This window comes from Mus caroli, unplaced genomic scaffold (genome assembly GCF_978045245.1).
Source record: "Mus caroli unplaced genomic scaffold, Mus_caroli_1 scaffold_20, whole genome shotgun sequence".
NCBI lineage: Eukaryota > Metazoa > Chordata > Mammalia > Rodentia > Muridae > Mus > Mus caroli.
Window position 1 is genome coordinate 26,701,029 of NW_028227275.1, and position 26,216 is coordinate 26,727,244.

Consider the following 26,216-nt stretch of genomic DNA (forward strand, 5'->3'; position numbering starts at 1 on the left):
ATTTACATTACAAATGTTATCCCCATTCCTAATTTCCCCTCTGAAAATCCCTCCCCCTGCTCCCAAACCCACCCACTCCCATTCCTGGTCCTGGCATTCCCCTATACTGGGGCATCGAGCCTTCACAGGACCAAGGGCCTCTCCTCCCATTGATGACCGACTAGGCCATCCTCTGCTACATGTATAGCTAGAGCCACAAGTTCCACCATAAGTTTTATAAAGACAATTTAATTCAAGTATATCATGCACTCACCTGTTTTCTTCCTCTTCCCTACTGCTGGGCCCCTTCAGACCCCTAGACAGTCCAACTTCTGCTTTCATGACATATATGCATTTGTGATTTTTATTCATCTGTAAAGTCTTGGATTCACATATAAGATGGAAACAAGCAGTATTTGTCTTTTGTAGCATCTTTATTGTATCCATTCATCTTCCGATGAATACCTGGGTTGGCTCTATTGGCAATTGCAAACAGTGTACAGTAAATGTTCATGAGCAAGTTTCTCCAGTTTGTTGACTTAAAGTGTGTTGGCATTGTCTCAAGAGTGGTGCAGCTGGAAGGTATACAGTAGTTTCAGCTTTAGTTTTTGAGGACTCTCCATGCTGATTCTCAGAGTGGCTGGAGTAATTTGCATTCCCACCAACAGTATAAGTGGCTTAATTTCCTCTACATCTTCAGCAAGATTTATTGATGTTTACTTAATGGGGCCCCTTCTGACTGGGGCAAGAGAAGAATCTTGATATAGTTTAAAATTGCATTTTTCTGATGTGATTAAGAAAGCTGAATACTTCATCTTTTAAAGACTATTTGTTTACTTTATTAGCCTATATATTGACTGGATTGTTTGGATTGGAGGTAGGTTTTTAAAAGTTCTTGTATAATGTTATTATCAATCCTCTGTATGCTGCATAACTAGCAAGGACTTTCTGCTGTTTTGTGAGCTGTCTCTTTACTTGATGATTTCCTGTGCTGTAAGAAGCTTTTTAAACTTCTGGAACCCCATTTTTCAGCTCCCGGTTTTACTCCCTGCATTCTTGAAGTCCTTTGCAGAAAGACTTTTCTATGCTTTTGTCTTGAACTGATCTTCCTGCATCCCACTAGTCATTTCAGAGCTTCAGATCTTGCATTAAGGTCTTTGTTCTATTTTGAATTATTTTCTTTTAGTTTTGCAAGGTGAGGGCTTGGGACCTACATTCATATTTCTGAATGTGAGGGTCCAGCTTTCCCAGTGCTGCCTGTCCAGGAGCTCTTTTGTCCATGTACATTTTTTTGTACTTGTATCAAACATTAGGTGGCTATAGCTGCATGCATTTAATTCTGAGTGCTCTTTTATACTCCATTGATATACATGCCTGGTTTTGTTTTTTGTTTGTTTGTTTGTTTTTTGGGTGTTTTGTTTTTGTTTTCCTAGCAGCTATTTATGTTGCTGTGGCTCTGAGGTGTAGCATGAGATCAGATGCTGCGATGCCTCTAATGTTACTCTTTTTGTTTATGATTGCTTTCACTGTTAGGGCCTTTCTGTGCTCCCATATGAATTCTGTGGTTTTGTGAAGAATGTCATAGGCATTTTGATAGGGATTGGATTGAACATATAAATTGCTTTTGGTAGTTTAGCCATGTTACCTGTACTGTTTCTTTCATTCATGAGCACAAGGCATCCTTCAGTCTCCCAGTATCTTCGATTTTCTTCTTCAGTGTTTAACCATTTGTAATTGTAGAGATTGTTCACTTCCTTTGTTTAGGTTTATTTCAAGATACTTTTTGAGGCAATTGTAAGTAGAATTATCTCCCTGATTTCTTAGCAGTGTGTTTGCTGTCAGTGTATAGAAAGGCTACTGTCCTTCTTTTCTTTTAGATACTGATTTTCATGTGATATTTTTTGTTGCCTGCCATTATTTTTCTGAAAGTGTTTATCTGCTCTAGATATTCTAAAGAGGTCTTTTGGACCTCACATATAGAATCCTATCTCCTGCAAATCTGGGTGCTTTGACTTCTTTATTTCCTGTTTATATACTTTTTATTTCCTTCCTTTTGTCTCATTGCTCTAGGTAAGATATCAAACAATTAAAATTATTAAATAAAAGTGGCAAAAGTAGACCTTGACTTTTGATTGTAAATAGAATCCTTTGAGTTCCTGCACCACCGCATGCATATAATGCTGGCTATAGGTTTGTATTTTGTATCCATTATTAGGTTAAATTCCTTTCTTCCAGTATTTCATTATGAAGGGACGTTAAACTTTGTCAAAGGCCATCTCACCATGTGATTTCTGTCTCTAAGTCTGTATGCTATTTATTGATTTCTGTGTGTCGAGTCTTAATTTCATTCTCTAGAATGAAGCCATCTTGGTATGTAAGACTTTTCAAATGTGATGAATGACTTTTCAAATGCGGTTGAACTCAGTTTGCAAGTATTTTATTGAGAATGTTTTCATTCATGTGTATCAGAGATATGAGCATATAATTTCCTTCCTGTTCTGACCTTATATGGTCTTGATATCAAACTAATAAAATGTGTTTGGTGGCATCTCTTCCCTTTCTATTTTATGAAGTGATTTAGAGGCATGGCAAGTACTATAGAGATCAGACAAAACACACCTGTGAATTCATCTGCACCTATGCTTTTGTAATACTCCTATGGTTGTTCATAAACTATCTGTTTACGTTGTTCATAATCTTTGGGTTTAATATTTGTAGATCATCTGTGCCTAGAAATATACCTATTTCTCTTTGATTTTTCCAACTTACTGAATATAGATTTTCAAACAGTTTTCTGTCGATGTCTGTTGTAAATATCTTTTGTATATTTTTTCTTTTCAATAGGAAAGGGAAAAAGGAAAACATTCACAAGGAAAAAGCTCACAATGTTTTAAACATAAAGTTTTGTGATGGGTTTATGTCCGTCCTACAGTCTATAGGTTAAACAATTCTGAAATACATCATTGTAAACTCTAATGACTTCTAGACTTTCTATTGATAAATTTGCTGTCTTTATGATGGATTAGTTTTTATATGGGACTATATACTTCTCTCTTGCAGCTTTCAGAATTAATATCCTTTATTTATTCTTCAGATTAATGACATATATACATATATGTATATATATATATATATATATATATACACACACACACACACACATTCACATACACTCTTAGTCAGGGTTTCTATTCCTGGACAAAACATCATGACCAAGAAGCAGTTGGGGAGGAAAGGGTTTATTCAGCTTACACTTCCATACTGCTGTTCATCACCAAGGAAGTCAGGACTGGAACTCAAGCAGGTCAGGAAGCAGGAGCTGATGCAGAAGCCATGGAGTGATGTTCTTTACTTGCTTGCCTCCCCTGGGTTGCTCAGTCTGCTCTCTTATAGAACCAAGACTACCATCCCAGAGATGGTCCCACCCACAAGGGGCCTTTCTCCCCTTGATCACTAATTGAGAAAATGCCTTACAGCTGGATCTCATGGAGGCATTTCCCCAACTGAAGCTCCTTTCTCTGTGATAACTCCAGCCTGTGTCAAGTTGACACAAAACTAGCCAGTACATATATGTATATATACATACACACACACATATGCACGTGCATTCATGCACACACACATATGTATATATATATATACATATGTGTGTGTGTGTGTGTGTGTATATATATACATATATATGAAAATGAAAGAAAAGAAACTGGGAAAGAGATTACTAAAGGTTACGACAGAGCTGGAAAGGGACAGAGTTGGGACAGGTATCATCTGCCTCTGTAAGGAACTAAGTGGGGTACCATCTGCCTCCATGCCCACTCACCTGAAAGCACATACCAGTCTATCTCTATGCTTTCTTTCTCTGCCATTTGGGTTGGTGTCTGCTATCTTCTGATGAGACCAGAATCTCTGTAGCATTTCACTTCTCTATAATGAGAGGGTATGGCTAGGTAGGGCAGTAGGTGATAATACTCAACTACTATACACTTAAGAAATTAAAGCTTGTGGGGACTGGAGATGTTTGCAGTTCTTCAGTAAGGCACTTGCATAGCATACCCTGGGTTTGATGCTCAATACACACACACACACACATGAAACAAAGGAAGGAAGGAAGGAAGGAAGGAAGGAAGGAAGGAAGGAAGGAAGGAAGGAAGGAAGGAAGGAAGGGAAAGAAAAAGAAAAAGAAAGAAAGAGAGAGAGAGAAAAGAAAAGAAAAGAAAAGAAAAGAAAAGAAAAGAAAAAGGAAAGAAAAAATCAAAAGCATTATAAATGCTACAGGAAGTCCAACTACTCTATCACTATAGTAATTAGGATTTGCTCTAAGCTGTTGAAACAGATACAATTCCAAATATAGAAACCCAAGTCTAATGAATACATAGTTATCATCTGTGTGGATGCCCAGAGCTGGAAAGGCTGAGCACTCACAATTGTTCCAGAACCCCAAATTCTGCCATGTATCTCTGCTGTCAACAAGAGTGAGTTTAAGTCAAGTAGCTGAAGCTGCCTCGTCGAATACCTTGTTCCAGGACTGAGCAGGGAATGAGGGCAATCCTGGAAGACTCAGCCTTTGAATTGACCATCTTACCTGTGCTCATTCACTTTCTACCTGTATTGAACACCTGCCATCCCTATTTTCAAGGAAAGACAGGCAAAAGTGGCTGGTCACTGAGAAGTTCTGTTACTTTAAAAAATGAAAGAGAAAAAAATGAAAGAGAGGAGCTGGGGAGACGATTTATTAAGGTCTTGAGACTGGATCTCCAGCACTCATGTAAACATGGATCTGTAGAACTCTGGAGGATGGGAAAAGACACAAATCAAGAGGCAGGGTCTCTTGATTATTAGTCAGCCAGTGACTCATTAGTCAGCCAGTGTAGCTGAGAATGGCAAGTTTCCTTTGGCCTCCACACACGCATGCACCTGTATATACACTTCTATACACTGAACACACACAAACACACACACACAAAATTAAAAAGAAATGAAATTCTGAAATCTTCTAATTCTCATCAGATGTAAAGGCAGCACGAGGAGGGATGGTTGGATTCATTTGGATGGCTGTTCCCTTTTCCATCATCACTTACTTCGATTTATTTAATTCTGTCTAATAACCAGCAATTTATTTGAAATGACCCTAAAGCATGCTGATGTGTGGGTTCCTTCTACACCTATCATAGACATATAGCCTAATACATTGTCCACTTAATCTGAATAAAGAATTGAAAAAGCATTCAGAATTTGAACACTTCAAGTTGGCAATAATTAAAATTTATATTTAAAGATATATATTAATTTTTTCATTCCCTTTTTACTACTATATTTTAAAGTGTGATTGTAAGGTGTCACTTTCAGTTTTTAAATTATGTCTTTCCAATGAATTGTCTTTGAAAATTTTTATAAAGAACATATTCTGTGAATGATTTAAGAAAACGTTAGAAGATAATACTTATTTCTGATAGGAAAGGTCTGGTTGGTTGTATTGCTCCTTTCTTTGCCTTGTAGTACAGGTGTTTTGTGGAGACAGAATTGATATGGCAGAATATTTATGACTGCGATCTTTGCCCCGTGTCTGAATCCATATAAAAAAACCAAGGCTGTGAAACGCTGCCTAGCTTCATTCCTTGGTCTGACTGAGGACTAAGAGTCACCTAGGCAAGCACTCACTGGAATCTCTCTCCCTTACTGCTTTTCCTTTTCTTCAACAGAGATGGTGGATGCTCTCAACAGCACAGGAAGGTTCAGGTAGAAACAGCAAGGTTCTTTCTGTACATAAAAAATTGTGTGGCCCTTTCAATGTTTGAACAGCTATGCAATGACATCTGTCGTTCTCTAATTTTTTTAATCTAATAGAAGTAAATATAATAAGTGGACATATAAACACATATTAGGCTGTGCTATCATTTATATGTCTGAAAATCTGAATTGTAGGTGTGTTGTGAAAATAATTTAAAGGTACTCATACACATTGCCTGAGCTAGAGGTTTTTAAGGCTTATATTATACCTGATGTTTATTTTTGGTTTGGCATAAGCTACTATTACAGTTTTCTTTGCTTTTTGTTCATTACAAAATTTCTGAAGGAGTAAGTGGTAACTTCTCAGGGATTGTAAGTAAACATTTTTAGATTTTTTTAAACAAAAAAAGAGATAACTAATGGTCTTTACTATGACCTGGTATTCATAGTTATAAACAATCATATTAATAGGAGAGTAATAATTTCTTATCAAGAGAATAACATGACAAAGATAAAAACATATTTTTGTTTTTGTTTTAGATGGGCAGTAACCCCTATGCCAGGTAGCATCCTGCACCAACTTTGACTGTCAACAGGAAGTTACTGGGTAGCGGACACTCAAGACCACAACTTATTGCTGCAGTAACTTGGAAAGAGAAGAAAACCAGAATTGAAACCATGACGAAGATAACTAGAGTCAGCTTGGCATCCCCTCCAGATGGAGGCTGGGGCTGGATGATAGTGGCTGGTTGCTTCCTTGTTACCATCTGTACCCGGGCAGTCACCAGGTAAGTGGGTCTTTCTACTTGATATGCTAGGGACGCGTTCATGTCCTTCCCTGTGTGTGTTTAGCTGCTCATGTATCTTTTCCTTTGCAAGGTATGATATCACAATGTTACAGAGTCCTGGATGTTGCTCTCTTCCCTAATATATTAGGGATATATATTAGGACACTTAGGAGCTTTGGAGTATGTGAGAGAAAAATAAATCTAATCCAGACACACGTCTTCATGAGTGGCTCTACAAAATGTGGAAGTGTGTGATATTTCTTTCTATTCTCTACATTGCACCTATTTTAAATATGAAACACATAAAATCATCCTATATGAAATAACATGAGAATTGTCCCAATATTTTTACTAGAGGAGGAATTTTTTCCTATAATAGTTTTTTTATAAAGAAATCAGTTTTCTAGGTATTTTAAAGAATTGTTAAATGCAAATCCAAGAATATAAAGGTAGCATAAGCTGATGTATAAGATGATGTTCATATGACTAATTTTCTTATATATGATATATTAATGAGACATTTTAATTAGTATAAGTATTAGTCATTAATATTTTATAGTAGAAATGATTGAATTTATGATTTATAAGCCACAAATAAAAAAAACCACTATGGTGAGAGATTATAGTATGCAATAGGATCCTCAAACTTGCAGCACAGGAATAAGAAAAATATTCCCAAGACTGAAGCATGGTTATGAAGTTCATAACAGGTTTGTGAAGATATCACCAAAGTCAAACTTGTACAGCGTTAAAATCTATATTCTCTCAGGAGGGAACAGTAGAACTTCAAAAAAGTCCTTGAAAACTCTTTTGCTTGTTAAGTGTTGAATATGGGAAGCATCAAATCTAGAATCCAAATTCTTGTTCAACAAACAGTTTGATGGCTGTGATGACAGCAGCTGGGTTTTAGGTTGAAGGAAAGCAAAACAATGACTCCTTTAACCTTCCTTGCTCATTCGATTTTCCTCCAGAGACACAGTACTCAATATACTTAATGTCCAACTAGTTCTCTTCATGTCTATATGAGTTAATGCTTGTGATTTGCATGTGACTGTTCTGCCCTCACTGTTGTTCCAATGGAACTGGGTCTTTCTTTTCTGGCGATGCATTCTATACAGTACAAGAAAGTAGTTGTGGTAATAATTTATTTGATGATATCCTAGCTAAAGAAAGTATCATATGCCTGCCAACAGATACAGGGCAGGGTGTTTTTTATTTGCCACTATTAAGGTTTGTTGATTATGTGTCTATTCTGAGTCTGAAGAGATTGTAGAATTTGAAAGATCATTTGTGGGTGTGTGTGTGGCTTCTTATAAATAGAAACGTCTTTTCGTTCCATTAGAGAATGTTCTAGAAGTAGTTTCATTGCATTATAAGGGGGGATTATGCTGTAGTGTTCTGAGTAGTTCAGTTTTCATGAAGAACTTGTATTCTCACAAGGTTGTCCATAGTGCTCCTGGTTGCAATACTAAGATACTTCTGTCAGTCACTCAAGTGAGCTTTGTGATTTAGGTGAAATGGGCTTGCTAATCCCTGCTTCATGGAGGGGCTAAGTGACTTACATCTATGGCTACCAGGACAGAGATGAACAGAGACTTAATTTTGCTTTTTTTTACTACAATGCACACACTCATAATCTATAGACACTTAAAGTACACACACACACACACACACACACACACACAGAGAGAGAGAGAGAGAGAGAGAGAGAGAGAGAGAGAGAGAGAGAATTCACTATTGCTTTCTCTAGAATATAACTAAATAAGTTCTTATCCTATTCTCACGCATATACTACACTTTGATCCCCATTCACACTTGTGGCTTATCTTCAGTACCATCAAGAGAAGCTATAGTATTAGGCACAGACTTTTTAAATGCTTTGGTTACGGGAAGCATTGTCTAAAGGTGGGCTACTCCTATCCAAGGAGCTGTCATGACAATAACAATAAGATAGGGTGCCAAGAGCATACATCTCTCTAAACTCTACCTTCTCTGTTCTCCTGATACTCAGCCATAGAACACAGCACACCAATTCCTGTACCAACAAGTCCACATGAGTGACTGTATACATTCAGTGAACTTTCTGGAACTACAAGAAGAGTTTAGAGTATGAGTGTGTGTGTGTGTGTGTGTGTGTGTGTGTGTGTGTGTGTGAGATGACCTGCATCAGGAGTTTGGAAGACCATCAGTAAATGGATATCTTGCCTTATTTGATAGGATGTTGAATCCATTGGCTACAACTAAAGGCTAAAAACCTTTTATCTTCTGTAGGTTGTACTTTTAAGTTTCTATTTCAATTCATTTAAAATCTGTTCCATTGATGATTATCTTCCATTCATTGAAGACATGACTCTCTCTGTACTAGAGACTTCTAAAGCAGTAGATTGATTGGCAATCTTATGGTAGACTCATACACAATTGACTGAGATACAAATAAAAATACCTGTATTGACTTGAGTTCTATTAAGCTTGGTGACCTTTGGTGATAGTCAAGGGACTCAGCACCCTGCCAAATAAAAGAAGTCACCCTTTTATGGGTGGTTTTTAAGCTCATGATGTAGGTCATCAAAATGTTATATGAACTTTGGTCAGTATGGAACTAAAATATGATAGGCAGTGAGACAAATTCAGGCCTGGAGATTCAGGGCTGGCTTTCTAGAGAAGTCCTTGGAGTAAAGTCTTAAGCGATGGAAATAATCTGGCCTGGCAAAAATGAAGGAGGAAGATGTCTCAGCCTGCACCAGTGCCTACCCTTCTTTACCATGCCTAAACTGCCAAACATTCGGTCAGAAACCAGAAAAGAAGACCATGGCTGCAAGTCAAGGCAGAATACCAGTCTGAAGTCAACAGAGGAGATCAAGACAAGAACACTTAAGCAGAATAAAGGCAGACAAGAAAGTGTGGTGATATAGCCAGCCCAGGAATCTAAATGTCACACATTAAGAAGCAGCCAAGAGGACTAGACCTGAGAGCAAGAGAATCGAGCCAGGGCAACCTGCCTAACAGAGAGCCAGCATCTACTGGACAAGCACCTTAACACAAAACATCTTGCATTCTGATGGTAAAATTCAAACATGTTGAAAATATATAAAATATTTTTCTTCCCTAACTGACTCAATTTCACTGCCTAAAATTAACCTCAGCGATATTTTTTTAAGTTCAGTCTCAAGAGGAAAACAAAAAGCCTTCTCAACCTTGAGCTAACCTAAGTGTACATTCTTGTTACTTACACAAGCAGGATCATTTTTGATATGTTGTTCTGCCCCCCCTTAATAATTTCTCTTGAGACTGTTATGTATCAACCACTAAGGGTCTACCTTATTGGAAAATAGTTGCTTAGAATTCTATTATGTGCTCTTATGCTTTTGCCTCTCTTTTGCCTCTTGCCCCCTTACTCCCAATTCCCTCCTCCACATGGCCATGGCCATGGCCGGTCCCCAATTCTCTACTCTCTCCTTCTCTCTGCCTTTCTCTGCCTCTGCTACCCTCTTAACTGCCCTCCCCATGCTCTGAATAAACTCTATTCTATACAAAAAAAAGAGGAATTCTATTTCATGCTTTTGTCTACAATTATTTGATACATTTTTATTGATGTGATTTTATATGGTCTTCTGGTTTTTGCTTTTATAAACAGTGCTATAATTTTAACTCAAGACATTTAAACATTCTATCTCAGCTCTAGCCTTGTACTTTGAAAAAACATAAATTTTAAAGTTCAACAGGCAATGAAAGCAGTCATTATTATTTATTTATATCTTCTATTTATTACTCTATATTGATTATTTCTTTTTTCTTTATGATATCTTTATCAAAATACATTATTAACTTAAGGATCATATTTAAAGTGCAATTACATGAATTCTCTACATATATTAACAACTTGAATGGTTACTTTAGAAACAAAAATTTTATTTAAATATTCAAACAAGGGGTGGTGAGATGGCTCAGTGGGTAAGAGTACCCGACTGCTCTTCCGAAGGTCCGGAGTTCAAATCCCAGCAACCACATGGTGGCTCCCAACCATCTGCAACGAGATCTGGCGCCCTCTTCTGGAGTGTCTGAAGACAGCTACAGTGTACTTACATATAATAAATAAATCTTTTAAAAAAAAGTCATAAAAAAATATTCAAACAAAACAGTATCCTAGGTTTGAGACTTTGTGTTGCCTGGATTTCCTGAGTTCAAATAAACTGAGTAGAAATAAATTCCTGGAGTTCTTTGGAGTTTTGTAGATTTTTCAAACCCTTTTGAGAACAGTCAGGGTAAAAATGAAGTGACTGGTAACTTTACTGAGCATTTACTTTGTCCTTGTTGACGTGTTTTCAGAGAGTTTTCGTGAAGTCATTCCCACCACATAATAGGATTAGTCAAGGGATATGACAGTGATTTTAGCTAGTCGTCTACAACATAGCTGTGAGTCAGTTCTTGATCTGACTTAGCGTAGCTAGGACAGCGTCAGAGCAGTGAGATTGAGCTTAATAGGTCATAAAGCCCATTGACCTGTTGAGTCAGATCATCTTTAAGAAAGCGTGTTTGGTTGTAAGTGATGACACTGGTTGTGATCTGTTTCTGTTTTGGGGAACAAGTCCTATCAGACCCCAAAGGCTGAAGAGACAACATGAGATGCATCATGCTGACCTTTGTGAGTCATGCTTCTAAAAATGCTTGATTTCTAGATGAAGAAATTGAAACCCTGAGAGATCAGCAAGCTTCCTCACTAGCTGTTTCCATGGGTATGAATCTGGAATAAGAGCTTTGCTTTCCTAACTCTTGTTATTGCAAGCATCCGGATGCATGTGCGCTCCTATTACAATTCAATTTATTTCAGATATCCCTGGATTTTAAATTTCACAACACAAACCTTCGTCAACTGGAAAGCTCTATGGTCCTTTCTCTCCTTTTCTAAAGAGGTGAAAAATGACCGTATTATCTTTCATTTTATTGATTTTCATTTGTCAGTTGGTCCTCTTCCCATTGAGTGACATAACCATCTTTCTGAATTTCATGAGTGTTGAAATGCTCATAAAGGTGGATGTGGTCATTGAACTTTGACCTCTGACTAAGGTTCTCACCTTTCCAGAAATGACTTTCAGATCCAAAGTTTTACTGATATGACTAGTCAACTCAGTTCAGAAAGAATCAACCAACCTGTACCCTCAGGGGTTCACAGAGACTCAATTGCCAACCAAAGAGCATGCATGGATCTGACTTAGGCCCTCTAAACATAAGTAACAGTTCTGCAGCTGGGTCTTCATAGGGGACTCCTAAAGTGGGAGCAGGGGCTGTCTGACTACATTGCCTGCCTTCGGATCCCTTTTTCCTTACTGGGCTGCCTTGTGTAGCCTCAATAAAAGAAGAAGATGTGCCTGATTTTACTACAATTTGCTATGTTAAAGCTGGCTGATAGCCATGGGAGGCGTCCTCATCTCTGAGGAGAAAGGGAGGAGAGATGGATGATGGGGTCCATGAGAGATGGACTGAGAAGAGAGGAGGAAGGGGACACTGCAATCAGGATGTAAAATAAATAAATAATTTAATTAATTAAAAAAGGCAAAGCTAAATTTTTAAGAAATCACAAGAGACAGCACAGTAATATTACGTTCCCCAGAGTGATTTAGTGAAGAGACTGGTTTATAATTTCAAAATATATTACCATTTTCTCAACTACTCTTTGCTGTCACTTCTGCACCTTTTACACTGATGGTGATGATTCGTTCTATGTTTTCAGAGCCTGTTTGGATGCTTCAGCTTACCTCTGCACATGCCTTCTGGTGGCACTGCCACCCTTTCTTCCTCTTCTCTCTCCAGTGGAGCCTTTCACTTCCTTACATTCCAGTCAGATTCTCTATCAAGGGGCTCCCCTTCCTTCCTTCCTTCCTTCCTTCCTTCCTTCCTTCCTTCCTTCCTTCCTTCCTTCCTTCCTTCCTTCCTTCCTTTTTCCTTCCTCCTTCTTTCATTCTTCCCTCCTCCTTCCCCCTTTCCCTTCCTTCATTATCTTCTTTTGTTGAACAATATTTATAAGCACCCAATTCATGACAGATACTATCTATCCTAGATGTCTGGAATTTAGTGTGAGTTAAGACATATATGTCTTCCGCTGTCACAGCACAAAGTCTAGTGGACAATACAAACAAGTGAAAAGGGAGTTGCCAGACCACAGATGAACATGCCACATGTAGAGGACGTGTACGAGAAGCATCCATTCCTGTCTTGAGCAATAAGGGAGCAGTCAAGGAAGATTTCCTGGAGGCGTAGAATGACTAACTATCTGAGATTAAAACGGGCACTTAGAGGAGAATCACAGAAAAAACTATAATGTACAGACGTGCATAAAACACAGGGACTGTGTTGAACGAGGTAGAAAGAGGTGACTGTAGTGAAATATGCAAACAGTGGGCAGAAAGGAGCACAGACACCAAAGACTTGCAAGTCAGGCTAAAATGTTTGAAATGCCAGCATCTGTTCTAGGAAGGCACTGTTTGCAGAATGCGCTGAAGCCAGCTAAGTGCTAATGGAGAAGCATCACTTAGGAGCTTTGGGCTACAGTTCAAGGGAAAGGTGTTGCCGTCAATTATGAACAATAAGGGCGATGGCGACCCATGGAGGGATTTGAAGACTCTGAAGAGGGGTTGGAAAACTTGATGACTAGATCACTTGTCGGCAGTCAGGCTCATTTTGGTTTCCAAGGCTTGTTGGCAATGTCTGGAGACATTTGGAGCAGATGCTGGAGATGCTTCTAAGCATCCTGCCACACAGAACAAATCTCTCCAGGGCTCACCCACCCCCACAGTCAATGGTGTTCTACTGAGAATCCTGGGTGATGGATAACTCAGTCATTTTGATAATGAGGCTATGTACGTTAACTCACAACTCATTCTTATCAAAAGCTAAGTAGTTAGGAGAAGATGATAAGACATTTTAGTTCCAGACAAGAAGCAGCAGAAGAAGGGAACTTCACAAGATTTTAGTTATTGCTTTTAGTATATTGGTGTTTATTTTTTAATTAAAAAATTTAAATTAGCCCTCTGCTGTTTGGTAATTAAGGTGGCCATCACAGACTCTGGGTCTCTTTTTTCATCGCAGACACTTCTACTGCAAAGATGGCCAATGTACCTAAAACCCGAAGGACTCTCTGTAAGACATGTGGCAAGTATCAGCCTCACAAAGTTACCCAGTATAAGAAGGGCAAAGATTCCCTGTATTCCCAAGGGTAGTGGTGCTATTATTGCAAGCAGAGTGGCTACGATGGACAAAGCCAATTTCCCAAAAGATGGCCTAAACCACAAAGAAGATTGTGCTCAGGCTTAAGTGTGCTGAACCCAACAGAAGATCCAAGAGCATGCTGGCCATTAAGAGGTGCAAAGCATTTTGAACTGGCAGGTGACAAGAAGAGAAAGGGCCAAATGATCCAGCTCTAAAACTTGTATTGTCTGAGAGGAAAACACGGAAGCAGTAGGAAAATGACCTGTTAGAAAACAAAGTTATTGTTAGTGATACAAAATAAGTTTGAATTAGCATACAAGATACTAGATATCATTACTGCATTTTGAATGATGTGTTTTAGTGATTCTTACCCCAACCCATTCCCCCCACCTCTCTGCTATCCCTAACTTCTCTTGTGTGGTGGCCCCTGTATCTACCTCTTGTTGTGTTCCTGTGTCCTTCTCCTTAACTTTCATCCTTCCTAGATACCTACTTGTCCCCTCTCTTGGTCTCCTTTTGAGATTTTTAGACTCTGTACACAGTTACATGTGTGTACAAATGCATATGTAAAGACTAGGATCTGTGTGTGAGGAAGCATAAGGCTTTTGTCTTCTGAGTTTTGGTCACCTCACATTCAAAAATTCTACAGGGTATGTGTTCCACATTCCCATTGTTCATTTATCTGTTCCATTTCCTCGCCATTGTGCGTAGAGCGCTATAAACATGATTGTGGAAGTAACTCTGTGGTATGGTATGGAGGTTGGGAGGTATGCTCTGGTATAGTGTAGCTGAGTCTATTTTAAACTTTTTAAAGAAATGCCCTACTAATTCTCACAATGATTTTACTAGTTTCCACTCCCACCAGCAGTGAACAAGGGTTCCTCTTTCTCCACACCCTTGCTAACATTTGTCAGATTGTTAGCTAAAATGAGGTAGCATTGCAAAGCAGTTTTAATATGCACTTTCCTGATGACTAGGGATATCAACCATTTTTTTAAAAAAATACTTATTAGCCGTTTATATTTCTTCATTTGTAAACTTTCCATCTCCTGGGTCCATTTGCTGATTAACACCAGACATTCTTTTTACTTATTTCTGTAGTTCTTTATACACTCTTGGCATTAGCCCCATGTCTAATGGAGAGCGGGTGAGGATTTTTTCCTCCACTTTATGGGTTGCTTGTTTGCTCTGCTGACAGCTTCTTTTGCAGATATTTGTCAGTGACCATCCTTGATATCAGTATCTTGGGAAGGAAGCAAGATCAACAGATGAGGCCCCTACATTTGCATTAGAAGGGTTCTTGCTTTTCTTGCTCCTCCAAATTAAAACTGGCTTCCTGTTTTTAAGAAGTTCTAATGTATTTTCATTCAAATTAAAGTCGACAGTTGTCTGAGTAATTTATGTGCATTGTCTGTGCTGTTGAGGGTGTGTGTGTGTGTGTGTGTGTGTTAAAATCACACATTCAAAGAACCCTAGGATCTGCCTGGTTTCCTCTTCCTAGCACTGGTGTTACAGGCAGACTGTGCCACACTTAGTTTTTCCACGAGTTCTGGGGATCCGAACTCAGCCCCTCCTGTTTTCTCAGGAAGCACACGATCCACGGAGCCACCTTCGGCTTCCTGAAAAGGCACAGAATTTAGGATTAACCCTCTTGTCCTCTTCCTCTGTGCCATAGTCTCACCATAGGTGATGGAGATTGTGAGCCTTAGGGTAGGTACCTTTGCCTCTTTCTGTTTTGGAACAAGTTTGGGTGCAGAAAGAAAGCGTGGCCTGTCTTGGATAGTTAGACCTTTTCCGTGGCTCTCACATGCTCACTGTCATGGGTGTAATTCATTCATGTGCTAGCTGTGAGTCCTACTAAGCTCCCTTGGACTATAGGTCAACCAGAATTCTGTGCACATGAGACATCTCCAACACTCCATGTAAGAGGGGTAGCAAAGAGCAACGGGTACACATAGGGCACTCGGATCCTTTGTGCACATGAAGCCTCTGTTGCTCCACTGAACTTCAGTTATAAATCGAATTGCAAAGATCGAATTACTAGCAATTTTAATTCAGTAACAGCTGGGCATTAATCAAGGTTCATACTTTGCAATGGCAGGCTCAGTGTGAGTATTTGAAGTGGACTCACTTAAAGTTGGCACTGCATAACACAGCTGTCCTGATCCCACCGAATTTTCTTCCTTCCCCAATCTCTCCATCACTCACCTTCCTATCTGGAAGCAACCACAGAGAAGTGGAAGACTAAAAAACACAGTTGGCTATGGGTTGCTGCATCTGGAAGAGTTGGGATTTGGACATATCCAAAAAGATATAGCCTCTTACCAACAAGCAACAAGAGCAGTACTCCTTCTCTGCTGTCATACTCCTATGAAGGTTCCAGGCCCTAAACGAGGTCATTAAATGTCTCTGTATGAGGCTCCTTCTAAATGCTGCAGTGCCAAACCATTGCCTCACATACTCTGTAGGTAATTATTTTCAACTTAACACTACCATTTGTCTTTTATTCTCTGAGCATATATTCATATGAAAAACTATTTCTTCTATAAGTTGCCTTGGTCATGGTGTCTTATTACAGTAGTTAAAAAGTCACTAAGACAAGTCTTTTAATGATAAACTGGTCAGTTACAATGTTTGACCATAGTAAATTATTCTCTAGAATATATTCATTTCAGATCAGCATCATCATCATCTCATCCTCTTCATCAGATTACTGCCTTTGTACAAATATCAGAAGTCAAATTTCTAAGGCTTATTTTTTATATTATTATTCATTTTTCAAGTTGAAAGTTGTATATCACTTTGGCGAGGTTAGAGCTATAGAGAAAATATTAGTTATAATAATTAGCAATAAACTATGTTCTTAACATGCTTTCTTGTTTTCCCACAACACCTTCTCAGAGCAGTGTTCTTCCTAGCTCCATGGTTTTAGCAGCCTCTCTGAGAGATAACGGAACACTTGTTTTCTGGTTCCTCAGAATGGCCCCAATGGTCAACTTCTGGTTTCCCACGTATCATGGCTCAGTAACTGACATCGTTTGACACTTCAAAAGCTGATTGAAATAAAACTTTTAGGTTCTGATTCAATTCCATATTCATTCATATTTTGTACAAAATCCCCACATTGTATTTTTCAGATGTATCTCCATATTTTTTGTGGAGTTTCAGACATACTTTGCTCAGGATTACTCCCAAACAGCATGGATCCATTCCATTGTAGACTGTATGACAATGCTCTGTGGTGAGTATTATTGACCAGGCTGGACATGTAATGGAAATGATGGAACTGAACACGGCAATGACTTTTGGCAGGGTCAGGTGATGCTGGCTCATTATTCATATTTTAAGTGGAAGGATTAGTTACAAGTTAGGAAGATTGGAAACCTAGATCATTCGCATCTTCAGCTAAACCTAACAAGATTTACTTTTGGAACTGATGGCCTTGACTAAAACCAGATGGAGGAGATCATCAATACCGTGGGACACAATACCGTGGGACACAACTCATTGGGCTCATCTGGATGCTGAGTGTATTAGAGCTTGTGGTGATCTGCAGAGAAATCTCTGAGCAGAATGTAATAGGCCATGTCTTTCAATTTGACGACCTTCTCATTCTCCAGCCATACAAGCATACACTGGATAGGACAGTAAGCCATCTCTCTGACCCAAATACTAAGCAGAACCAACATTGCTTAGCTTCCAAGATTCAGTGGGATCAGGAGCTCTCAGGGAGGCATGACTATCGACAGTGCATGAGCCATTTCTACAGGGCTTTCCTCAGTGAGTGACATCATAGCTCAAGTCTTGGCTTTCTTTTTGATCCTTTACCAGAGGGTTCCAAATTCAACTCACAGATGTCACCTTTTCTTGAATAAGAAAAATATCAGGGAAGAAGAGGAACTTGCAATCAAGAGCTAAGTAGGCTCACTGTGGTTATAACTTCACTTGTGAAATCTCAAATCTGTTCTCTAGGACATGGACGGTGTCCCAGAAATTCATGAGACCTAATATTGCATCTGTAGTAGAGGATGATAAAGCTTTTTTTTATAAATTTTGAAACAAAAATTACCAACTTTGTCTCCTAGTGAATTTCTAGGATCACATTCAGTTGGAACAATCCATTTCTAACCTGGACTCACTCAATCCTTTCACTAAGAAAAAATCCTAGGATGCTTTAGAAACTTTTATCCCTTGAGAAACTTTTATCTGGGGCTGGAGAGATAGCTCAGACTTGCTGCTTTCCAGAGGACTCAGGTTCAATTCCCAGAACTCACATTGTAGCTAACAACTATATGTAACACCAGTTCCAGGGGGTCCAATGCCTTCTTCCAATCTTTGTTGAAGCAGGCTCACATGTGGTGTACATATATACTAGACACAGACAAAACAGCCATACACATAATACAAAATAAATAAATCTAATATCTTTACCTGTTTCAGTGTCAAAAAGGAAGTACTTCGCGATAAATTCATCTGACTCTATGTACTGACTCATATACTTGTCTTTAATAGGTTGAATTTTGTTATATTTTCTTTATTTTTAATAATTCTAATCAAGCAAAATAATACATTTATTCTTAAATGTCTAGATTTAGGAACCAGTGTGACTGTGAAGTTTCTTTCTTTGATTTTAGGGTAGATTGTGAAGTTTTTGAAAAGACTTTACTCTTTCAACTGATAAGGATTCACGAAATCACACATTTAGGTTCTGCGTGTAGCCCATCTCTCTTTCCCTTTCATTGAGCACTGGATTTTTCAGGGTTGTGTTAGCCACAGCGTTAGTATCAGCAGGCTTCAGAGAATGTGCATGACTCATTTCCCTTGCTGTTATCTTCTGGAGGTTATTTGAGGCTCTCCACAGAGCAGTAACAACATAGTAACAATGATGGTGTCTGCTCTGGGCAGGCTCAAACTCTGTGAACCCAGACTCTGAGAAAGACCCCAGTGATCCAGGTTTACATGCATTCCCCTGCTCACCAGGTTATAGATAGACTATGAGAGTTTAGAGCTTGAACAAGAGACTGCACATTGTGCTGGGACTCCCCCTGAAGAAAATCTGCCATGGGATGGACAGAGAAGCCCATGTTCCTTGTTAGAGTTGCTGTAACTTTCTCACCAAGTTTAGTTTAGGTGACTCAAATGTTTTTTTTTTTATTATTTTCTGGTAACCACAATAGCAGCACCCTTGAGAAATCAACAGTCTCTAGAGACTGACACATTCCATTTCTCCCAGAGTTAAATATTCTAACAGCCATGGCTTTAACAGAGATGCTGGCTGGGTAACTGAGTCTGTCGTGTGTGAGTCTCCAATTTTAACTTGATCACTGCAAAACTGATCAAGTTTAACAGATATTCAGAGACATAGCTCTTTCCATTCACCACCACCACCACCACCACCACCACCACCCCGCCCCGCCAGGCATACTGACTGGCAATAGCATGATTTATCTCCTTCAGGATAAAAATTCGCTCATTAAGTAACTGTCATCATTACTGTTATGTTGTAAAAGCAATACTGTATTTAACAAACTTGAGTAAGTGACATGCAGTTTAGATAAATAACTGGTGCCTGTGTGAAAAACACCCTAGGTCTAGAGAAATGGCTGAGCAGTTGAAAATAGTTAAGAGTGGTTAAAAACACTCGGGTTCAGTTCCCAGTACCCCCATGGCAGCTTACAACCCTCTGTAAATCCAGTTCTAGGGGATCCAACAAGCTCCCTTATTCCCACTGGCGCCAGGCATGCACATGATATACAGGTATGGATGGAGGTAACTACACATGCACATAAAAATAAACTCCCATCCCCCGACACACACTCTAGCCCTGGATGTGAGGCTGTAAGAGAATGAGATAAAAATGCACGAATCTAAGGACATTCAGGAAGCTCTGTCACTGCCCTGCTCCTGTGTAACCACCAAGGGTCATATTTCCTTGGGTCTCCGTTTCCAAAGCTATAAAACTAGAGGGCTGAACCTGACCTTTCAAAGGTTGCTGGCTCTCTTCTCCCTGAGTGCAACAGCACAGTGTTTTCAAGGTATCCCCCAAGCCTTTCTTTCTATTGATCTCTTTGTTGTTTTTGAAGCTCCGCTTGGGAGTGTTGTCAGTAACCAGTTATCCTGTCAAGCGGGGATCATGCTGGGTGGCTTGCTGGCATCTACTGGTTTCATCCTGGGCTCATTTGCCACCAGCTTGAAGCACCTCTACCTCACCCTGGGAGTTCTTACAGGTAAGTAAGTGTACTTCCTTCCACAAGTCTGACCCTACCTTTGTTCAAGTGTTGTCAAGACATAAACACAACAGAGATTTATAAAATACTTTTCTTTAGACGCATAATGCAGCTGACTTAGCTTATGGCTACCAACTTAGCAGTTACAGAGACTTAGAAATGTAATTCCATTAGCCTAAAGCCTTACCACATTAATTTTGTCATGCCATGAGACATAACTTTTCTCTCTGGCATTACATATGCCTGAGACTCTGAACTCAGAAGAAACGATAAATTACTCAGCACAATACAAATTTTCAACAGTGGTTGGTCATTCTCTGTCTCCCTTTGTTAAGTAAGACACTGAACACTGTGTTTGGCCTGAATTTTCTGGTCTTTATTATGCTTATTATTATCCAATAAATGGGAACTTCAACTTAGAAAATATAGTACCTTGCCTCAGGCATTCTCATATTTCACATGATTTCTCAGAGTTATTGAAACCCCATTTTAGAAAATAATGACGGATTTTATGGAAAGAGAAGAACGTGTCCATTCCATAAACTTAACGGGACTGCATAGGGTCGGGATGAGGTTGGCTGGTGGGACTCAAGGCACAATAAGTTCATCACAGATATGGGGATGGAAGGTGGTACCCACTCTTGTCTGGGTACATGCTATGAATTTAGGATGACTTAGGCCAGAAATGTGTGTAACCTCAGAGTAAGGCTGTGCATCTGCATCTGTCTGCTAAGGAAGTTACAGGCATCCCTAGTAACTCATAGGGCCTAGCTGCTAAGATTACTAGGAACTGGTCTGGTTTTAGCACCGAAAGTCCCAGCATCTGGAAACCCATAGATCTGATGGCCATCTGTGTTGCAAATGTGGATGGGTATTGAGAGTGTTTCTTCTGTCTCTTCTCCTGTATTATCAATTATCAATTGAGGTGCCACATAGTTTATATCTATCTTTAGATGCATTGAGGTAAATAGCCTACATGTGCTTGAAGCTCTTTGGGCTTTCTAAGTTAAACCGAGGTAGTAGAAGCCAAAAACCTTTTGAAAGCTTTCCAAACTATTGGTATTTTTCTCAAGGACCTGAGGAATATTTCCAGATTCCATGTTCTTCTGTAATATTCCCTAGTCTATGATACTTCCCACCTAAATGAAATGTCCTGCAACTTCCCTGGACTCGTATATACTAATTCTGTACAAAACCTGGGAAGCATAGACCATCAAAGCTGTGTCTTCTCAGACAGGGAAGAGGTGAGACAAGTATTCAGCTAGGTTAACCTACAAAAAGTAGGCAGGGGAGATGATGGAGAGATGGAGAGACGGAGAGAGGGGGAGAGGGGGAGAGGGGGAGAGGGAGAGAAGGAGAGAAGGAGAGAGGGAGAGATGGAGAGACGGAGAGAGGGGGAGAGGGGGAGAGGGAGAGAAGGAGAGAAGGAGAGAGGGAGATATGGAGAGACGGAGAGAGGGGGAGAGGGGGAGAGGGGGAGAGGGGGAGAGGGAGAGAGGGAGAGAGGGAGAGAGGGAGAGACGGAGAGAGGGGGAGAGGGGGAGAGGGAGAGAGGGGGAGAGGGAGAGAGGGAGAGAGGGAGAGAGGGGGAGAGGGGGAGAGGGGGAGAGGGGGAGAGGGGGAGAGGGAGAGAGGGAGAGAAGGAGAGAGGGAGAGAGGGAGAGAGGGAGGGAGGGGGAGAGGGGGAGAGGGAGAGAAGGAGAGAGGGAGAGAGGGAGAGAAGGAGAGAGGGAGAGAGGGAGGGGGGAGAGGGGGAGAGGGAGAGACGGAGAGAGGGAGAGAGGGAGAGAGGGAGAGAAGGAGAGAGGGAGAGAGGGAGAGAGGGAGGGAGGGAGAGGGAAGGAGGGAGGGAGGGAGAGAGGGAGAGAGGGAGGGAAGAGAGACAGAGAGAGACATACACACACACAGAGAGACAGAGACAGAGAGACAGAGAGGATGTATGGAAAGGAGTGGGGGGTTGTCAGTTTCTTTGTTCAGCATGTCCCTGATTTTGCTGGGAAATTCCAGCTTAGCTTGAGTAGTGATTTTTTTTCAAGTTCTTCATGTCTTTGAGAAAAGATTTCTTTTAGTGTATTCTTCCTAAGGAAAAAAGTCACAGAAGTCCTCTCTGTAGTTTGCAAATTACGAAAGAATGGCAGGAAGATTAATTTTTCAGCTGGGTACACAAACAGCTTTAAAGGGATTTCCTGGAAGATCAGATTCTCTTCAGTCTCATTCATCCGTTTTTCCCACTGTCTGCTCTCGTCCGCTCACGGTGAACCACCATTCACGGCGTTCTCTGTTTCCCAGGTCTTGGATTTGCACTTTGTTACTCTCCGGCAATTGCCATGGTGGGCAAGTATTTCAGCAGACGGAAAGCCCTGGCTTATGGGATTGCCATGTCAGGCAGTGGCATTGGTACCTTCATCCTGGCTCCTGTCGTTCAGCTCCTCATTGAACAGTTTTCCTGGCGAGGAGCACTGCTCATTCTTGGCGGGTTCGTTCTGAATCTCTGCGTCTGCGGCGCTCTGATGCGTCCAATTACCCTTAAAGAGGACCGATCAGTCCCAGAGAAGAATCACAACCGTGAATCTCAGAGAGAAGACTGTAAGCAAGCATCTCTCTATTCACCTTTGACCAAAGAATGTACAGAGACCCGTCTTTGCTGCTCCTTGCAGCAGGAATACGGTTTTTTACTGATGTCAGACTTCGTCGTGTTGGCTGTCTCTGTTCTGTTCATGGCCTACGGCTGCAGCCCTCTCTTTGTGTACCTGGTGCCTTATGCTTTGAGTGTCGGAGTGAGCCACCATCAAGCTGCTTTTCTCATGTCCATCCTTGGGGTGATCGATATTGTTGGCAACATCACATTTGGCTGGCTAACTGACAGAAGGTAAAGTCCGGGGAAAAAACGCAACTGGCTTCTCTTAGGAGGCTTTAAGTGCCGAGTTTTCCCTGACCTGGCTTTGTCACACATCTACATTTGGAGGGTAATTTTGGTATCTAAAGGAGGCTTTTCTTGCTGATTCTTATAGATCAGATGTTGGCAAACTTTTTATATATGGGGACACATAGAGCAAACATTGCTTGGCTTTGTAGAAGATATAATATTTGTCATAACTCTATAGGACTGCCATCAACATGAGAGCAGATGTGTTCTGATGAGTATCAATGCATACTGAAATGTCTATTTCTATATTTCACCCAAGGTTAGGTTTTTTTGTTTTGTTTTGTTTATTTCGGTTTACAACCATTTACGATGAAACAAGCCAACCAACTAACCAGGTAAGTCACACAAACAGATAGCAAGCTAGATGTGCTCCTAGTTTGTCCACTCTTGTTCTAGGCTGTCTAGGTTGTATGTCTGTCTGAACTTCACAGAGGAGGACAACTAAAAGTCCTAATGGCAAATGTGATTCCAGCCTAAAGCAAATTAGTCTTCTACTGCGAAAACTGCTCTCTTTGTCTGCTGTGGTCTTAACACATTTTGGATTGTCCCAGGGATTAACTAGTAGCAGAAAGAGGACCTCACCCCACCCCTCAGGTGGAAGGGTCAGGTGCAATGACACACAATGCCATTAGCCACACACTTAGATTTCAGTGTGGGACTAGAATACTTTCATGAGATTGTATGCTTAGAGACTGGATTTATAGGAACTCTACAGCAAGTAATTAATTACCTGTTTGGATTGAAGACTTTGGATGGCACCTTGGGTGAGGAATTACTTATGTCTGAGTCATGAGCTAAGAGAGCTATCATCTAATGGCCTCTCTCAAGTTGCACTTTAGTCGTTAATCAGGATCTGACTGGGATTCTCTAGCATTATTAATATAATATTTAGGACAGATTCCACTTGTTTTCTTTTGTGCCTCGCTGGTGATAAAAGCAGCAACTCCTGTGCTGGACAAGCTCACTGAGCCATGCCCCAGCACTTCCCACCTTTTAAATTAAAGACAAAGGAAGGAGGAAGGGTGGGGCGATGTCCGTTGCACAATGTTGACTCAGGGAGAAGCAACTTGTAAGCCGAAGGAGGCGTGGCTAGGCACAAGACCTAAATTCTTGTGCCAGTTCTACCCCTTGTTAAAATCATCTACTGCTGAGATTCTCCAGGGCCTCCATCTGTCAAGTCGATGTTGGAGGATTTTGAGAGGAAGCATTTGCAAAAAGGCAGAGCTGGCATTCTACCATCTTGGAAATAATTGGTATTATAGATGGAGGTGGAGTTTCAGAGAGGAAATGGAGTGGAAGACCACTGCGGGAGTCTGGATGTAGGACTTTATCCTAGATCAGACAGACCTTTGTCACTCTTACACTTCTTTTTACTGTCTTCATATCCAGTCTCAGCAATGTGTGATTGCTTGGGCTGTTCAGCTTGCAAGATGTGCTCAACACCAGTGACAACCTTATCTTGAAGCACTCACTATGGTAGCTGCCTAGAAAATTGTGGCCTCAGGTTTACATATATTGAGGTGGATAGTCTCATTTTATGATGAAAGGATTTTACATTAGAGTTACGCAGGTAGTGACATTGCAATCCTGTACATATTAGAGCAACACCATACTATGCTTCCTGCAGACATACATTCATGTATATATGCCAGTAGAACAATCAGAGGATAACAGGAGCTGGCAAGATGTGCTAACAGTAAAGCACACTTGATACTTTTGCAGAGGAATGGAGTTCAGTTCCTAGCACCATCACTGAGAAGCTCATAGCTTCCTGTAACTCTAGTTCCAGGGAATCCAATATGGCCTCCATGGTAGCTAATGCATATGCTCACATATTCACACACATGCGTGCTTGTGTGTGTGTGTGTGTGTGTGTGTGTGTGTGTGTGTGTGTGTATAAGATAACACAAATAGGAAGGTACATACAGCTGCGGTGTTTACAGTTGCTTGGCTCTGTTCAAATATCTCTTTTATGGAATCTGGGTGTCCCATACTCATTATGGCTCTTCACATTTGTAGGTGTCTGAAGAATTACCGATATGTTTGCTACCTCTTTGCCGTGGCACTAGATGGGCTGTGCTATCTGTGTCTTCCAATGCTTCAAACCTTCCCCCTTCTTGTGCCTTTCTCTTGTACCTTTGGCTACTTTGATGGGGCCTACGTTACCTTGATCCCGGTAGTGACTGCAGAGATAGTAGGGACCACCTCTTTGTCGTCAGCACTTGGCGTGGTCTACTTCCTTCATGCAGTGCCATACTTGGTGAGCCCACCCATTGCAGGTAAGTTTTCAAAGTCTACTAGCCACTGTCATCATACTGATGTAGAGGAATTGAACCCACACTTCTGTGTACAGCTCATATACCAAAAATAAGAAAAAGCTTCCAAGTGAGTCAGGAAAGGATGAAAGGTTGTAGGAATGCAAAAGGGACCAAAGAACTATGGTCCTACCCACATTCTGCCTTTAGAATCTTTTTCCAACCAAGTAAGGATGGTAGCTTGCATGGAAAATGAAAGTCCCAAGTTAGGGTCTTGGTTCCAGTTTATATTAAAGATAGAAGTAAAAGGATAGAACATTTGCTCCAGTTGTAAGTAAGTAGGGCACCATCAGAAGGAAGTCTGCTACCAAAACAGAGCAGTGGGTAATGAGGCTTAAAGGAGACGTGAAGGTATAAAGACACAGAGAGCCAGGTGGAGGGCAGGGCTCTCTCTGCATTCTTTCCTTATCATTTGTACATACCAAATGTTGGTAATGGTCAAGTTTTCATGCAAACAGATAATGACTATAGCATATTTTAGAGAATACCACCTAGAGGTTTACAATAGAGGAAATTAAGATTCTATCTTAATGCAAAGTAACTACTTTGTCCCTACAGAAATCCACATACAAATCAGACCATAGCAAGAATATGTGCAGGGGGTATGGATCATGGGAAACTGTAAAGTGAGAATTAATTTTTCTATTCCACTTGGATTTTTGGATTTGAAGTGGGTGAAAAGTGAAGCTGTATACTTTCCTGGTGGATTTTCTCCACATACAAATATTTTGAGGAAAAATCTATAGTTGTTCCTTGTCAACTACAAACCAATTGCCTACCAGAGTAAAACTTTACCCACCAATTCTCTGATCCTTGTGACCCATATTTTCCTATCACAAAACACAGTGCTCCTCACATTTTGTGATCGGCATAGATATTGGGATTGATATACTGCAATAGCAACAGAAATAAAAATAAATATGAAATTATAGATTGTGGCCTCCAGTATATGCATGTAAAACAACACACAACATCATGTTGTGCGCATAATCTTAACCAAAAGGCCAAGAAGCATGTCTGAGAGTCCAAATTTTCAAATAAGGTATGGTTG

At 40.3% G+C, this 26,216-nt stretch overlaps 1 protein-coding gene and 1 pseudogene across 5 annotated transcripts in view; both read left to right on the plus strand.

The window, feature by feature from the left end:
- The window catches only part of Slc16a12 (solute carrier family 16 member 12), a 78,975-nt gene that overhangs the window by 49,791 nt on the left and 2,968 nt on the right, over window positions 1–26,216 (plus strand). For all 5 annotated transcript variants that reach the window (XM_021151692.3, XM_021151694.3, XM_029472554.2 and 2 more), the window contains 5 exons: window positions 6,247–6,494; window positions 16,835–16,938; window positions 19,781–19,924; window positions 22,214–22,793; window positions 24,870–25,129. In XM_021151692.3, coding sequence (XP_021007351.1) covers window positions 6,385–6,494; window positions 16,835–16,938; window positions 19,781–19,924; window positions 22,214–22,793; window positions 24,870–25,129 — 1,198 coding nt within the window. In that variant the 5' untranslated portion in view covers window positions 6,247–6,384. The remainder of the gene's footprint in view (window positions 1–6,246; window positions 6,495–16,834; window positions 16,939–19,780; window positions 19,925–22,213; window positions 22,794–24,869; window positions 25,130–26,216) is intronic.
- Window positions 13,595–13,933, plus strand: LOC147000144 (large ribosomal subunit protein eL42-like; annotated as a pseudogene).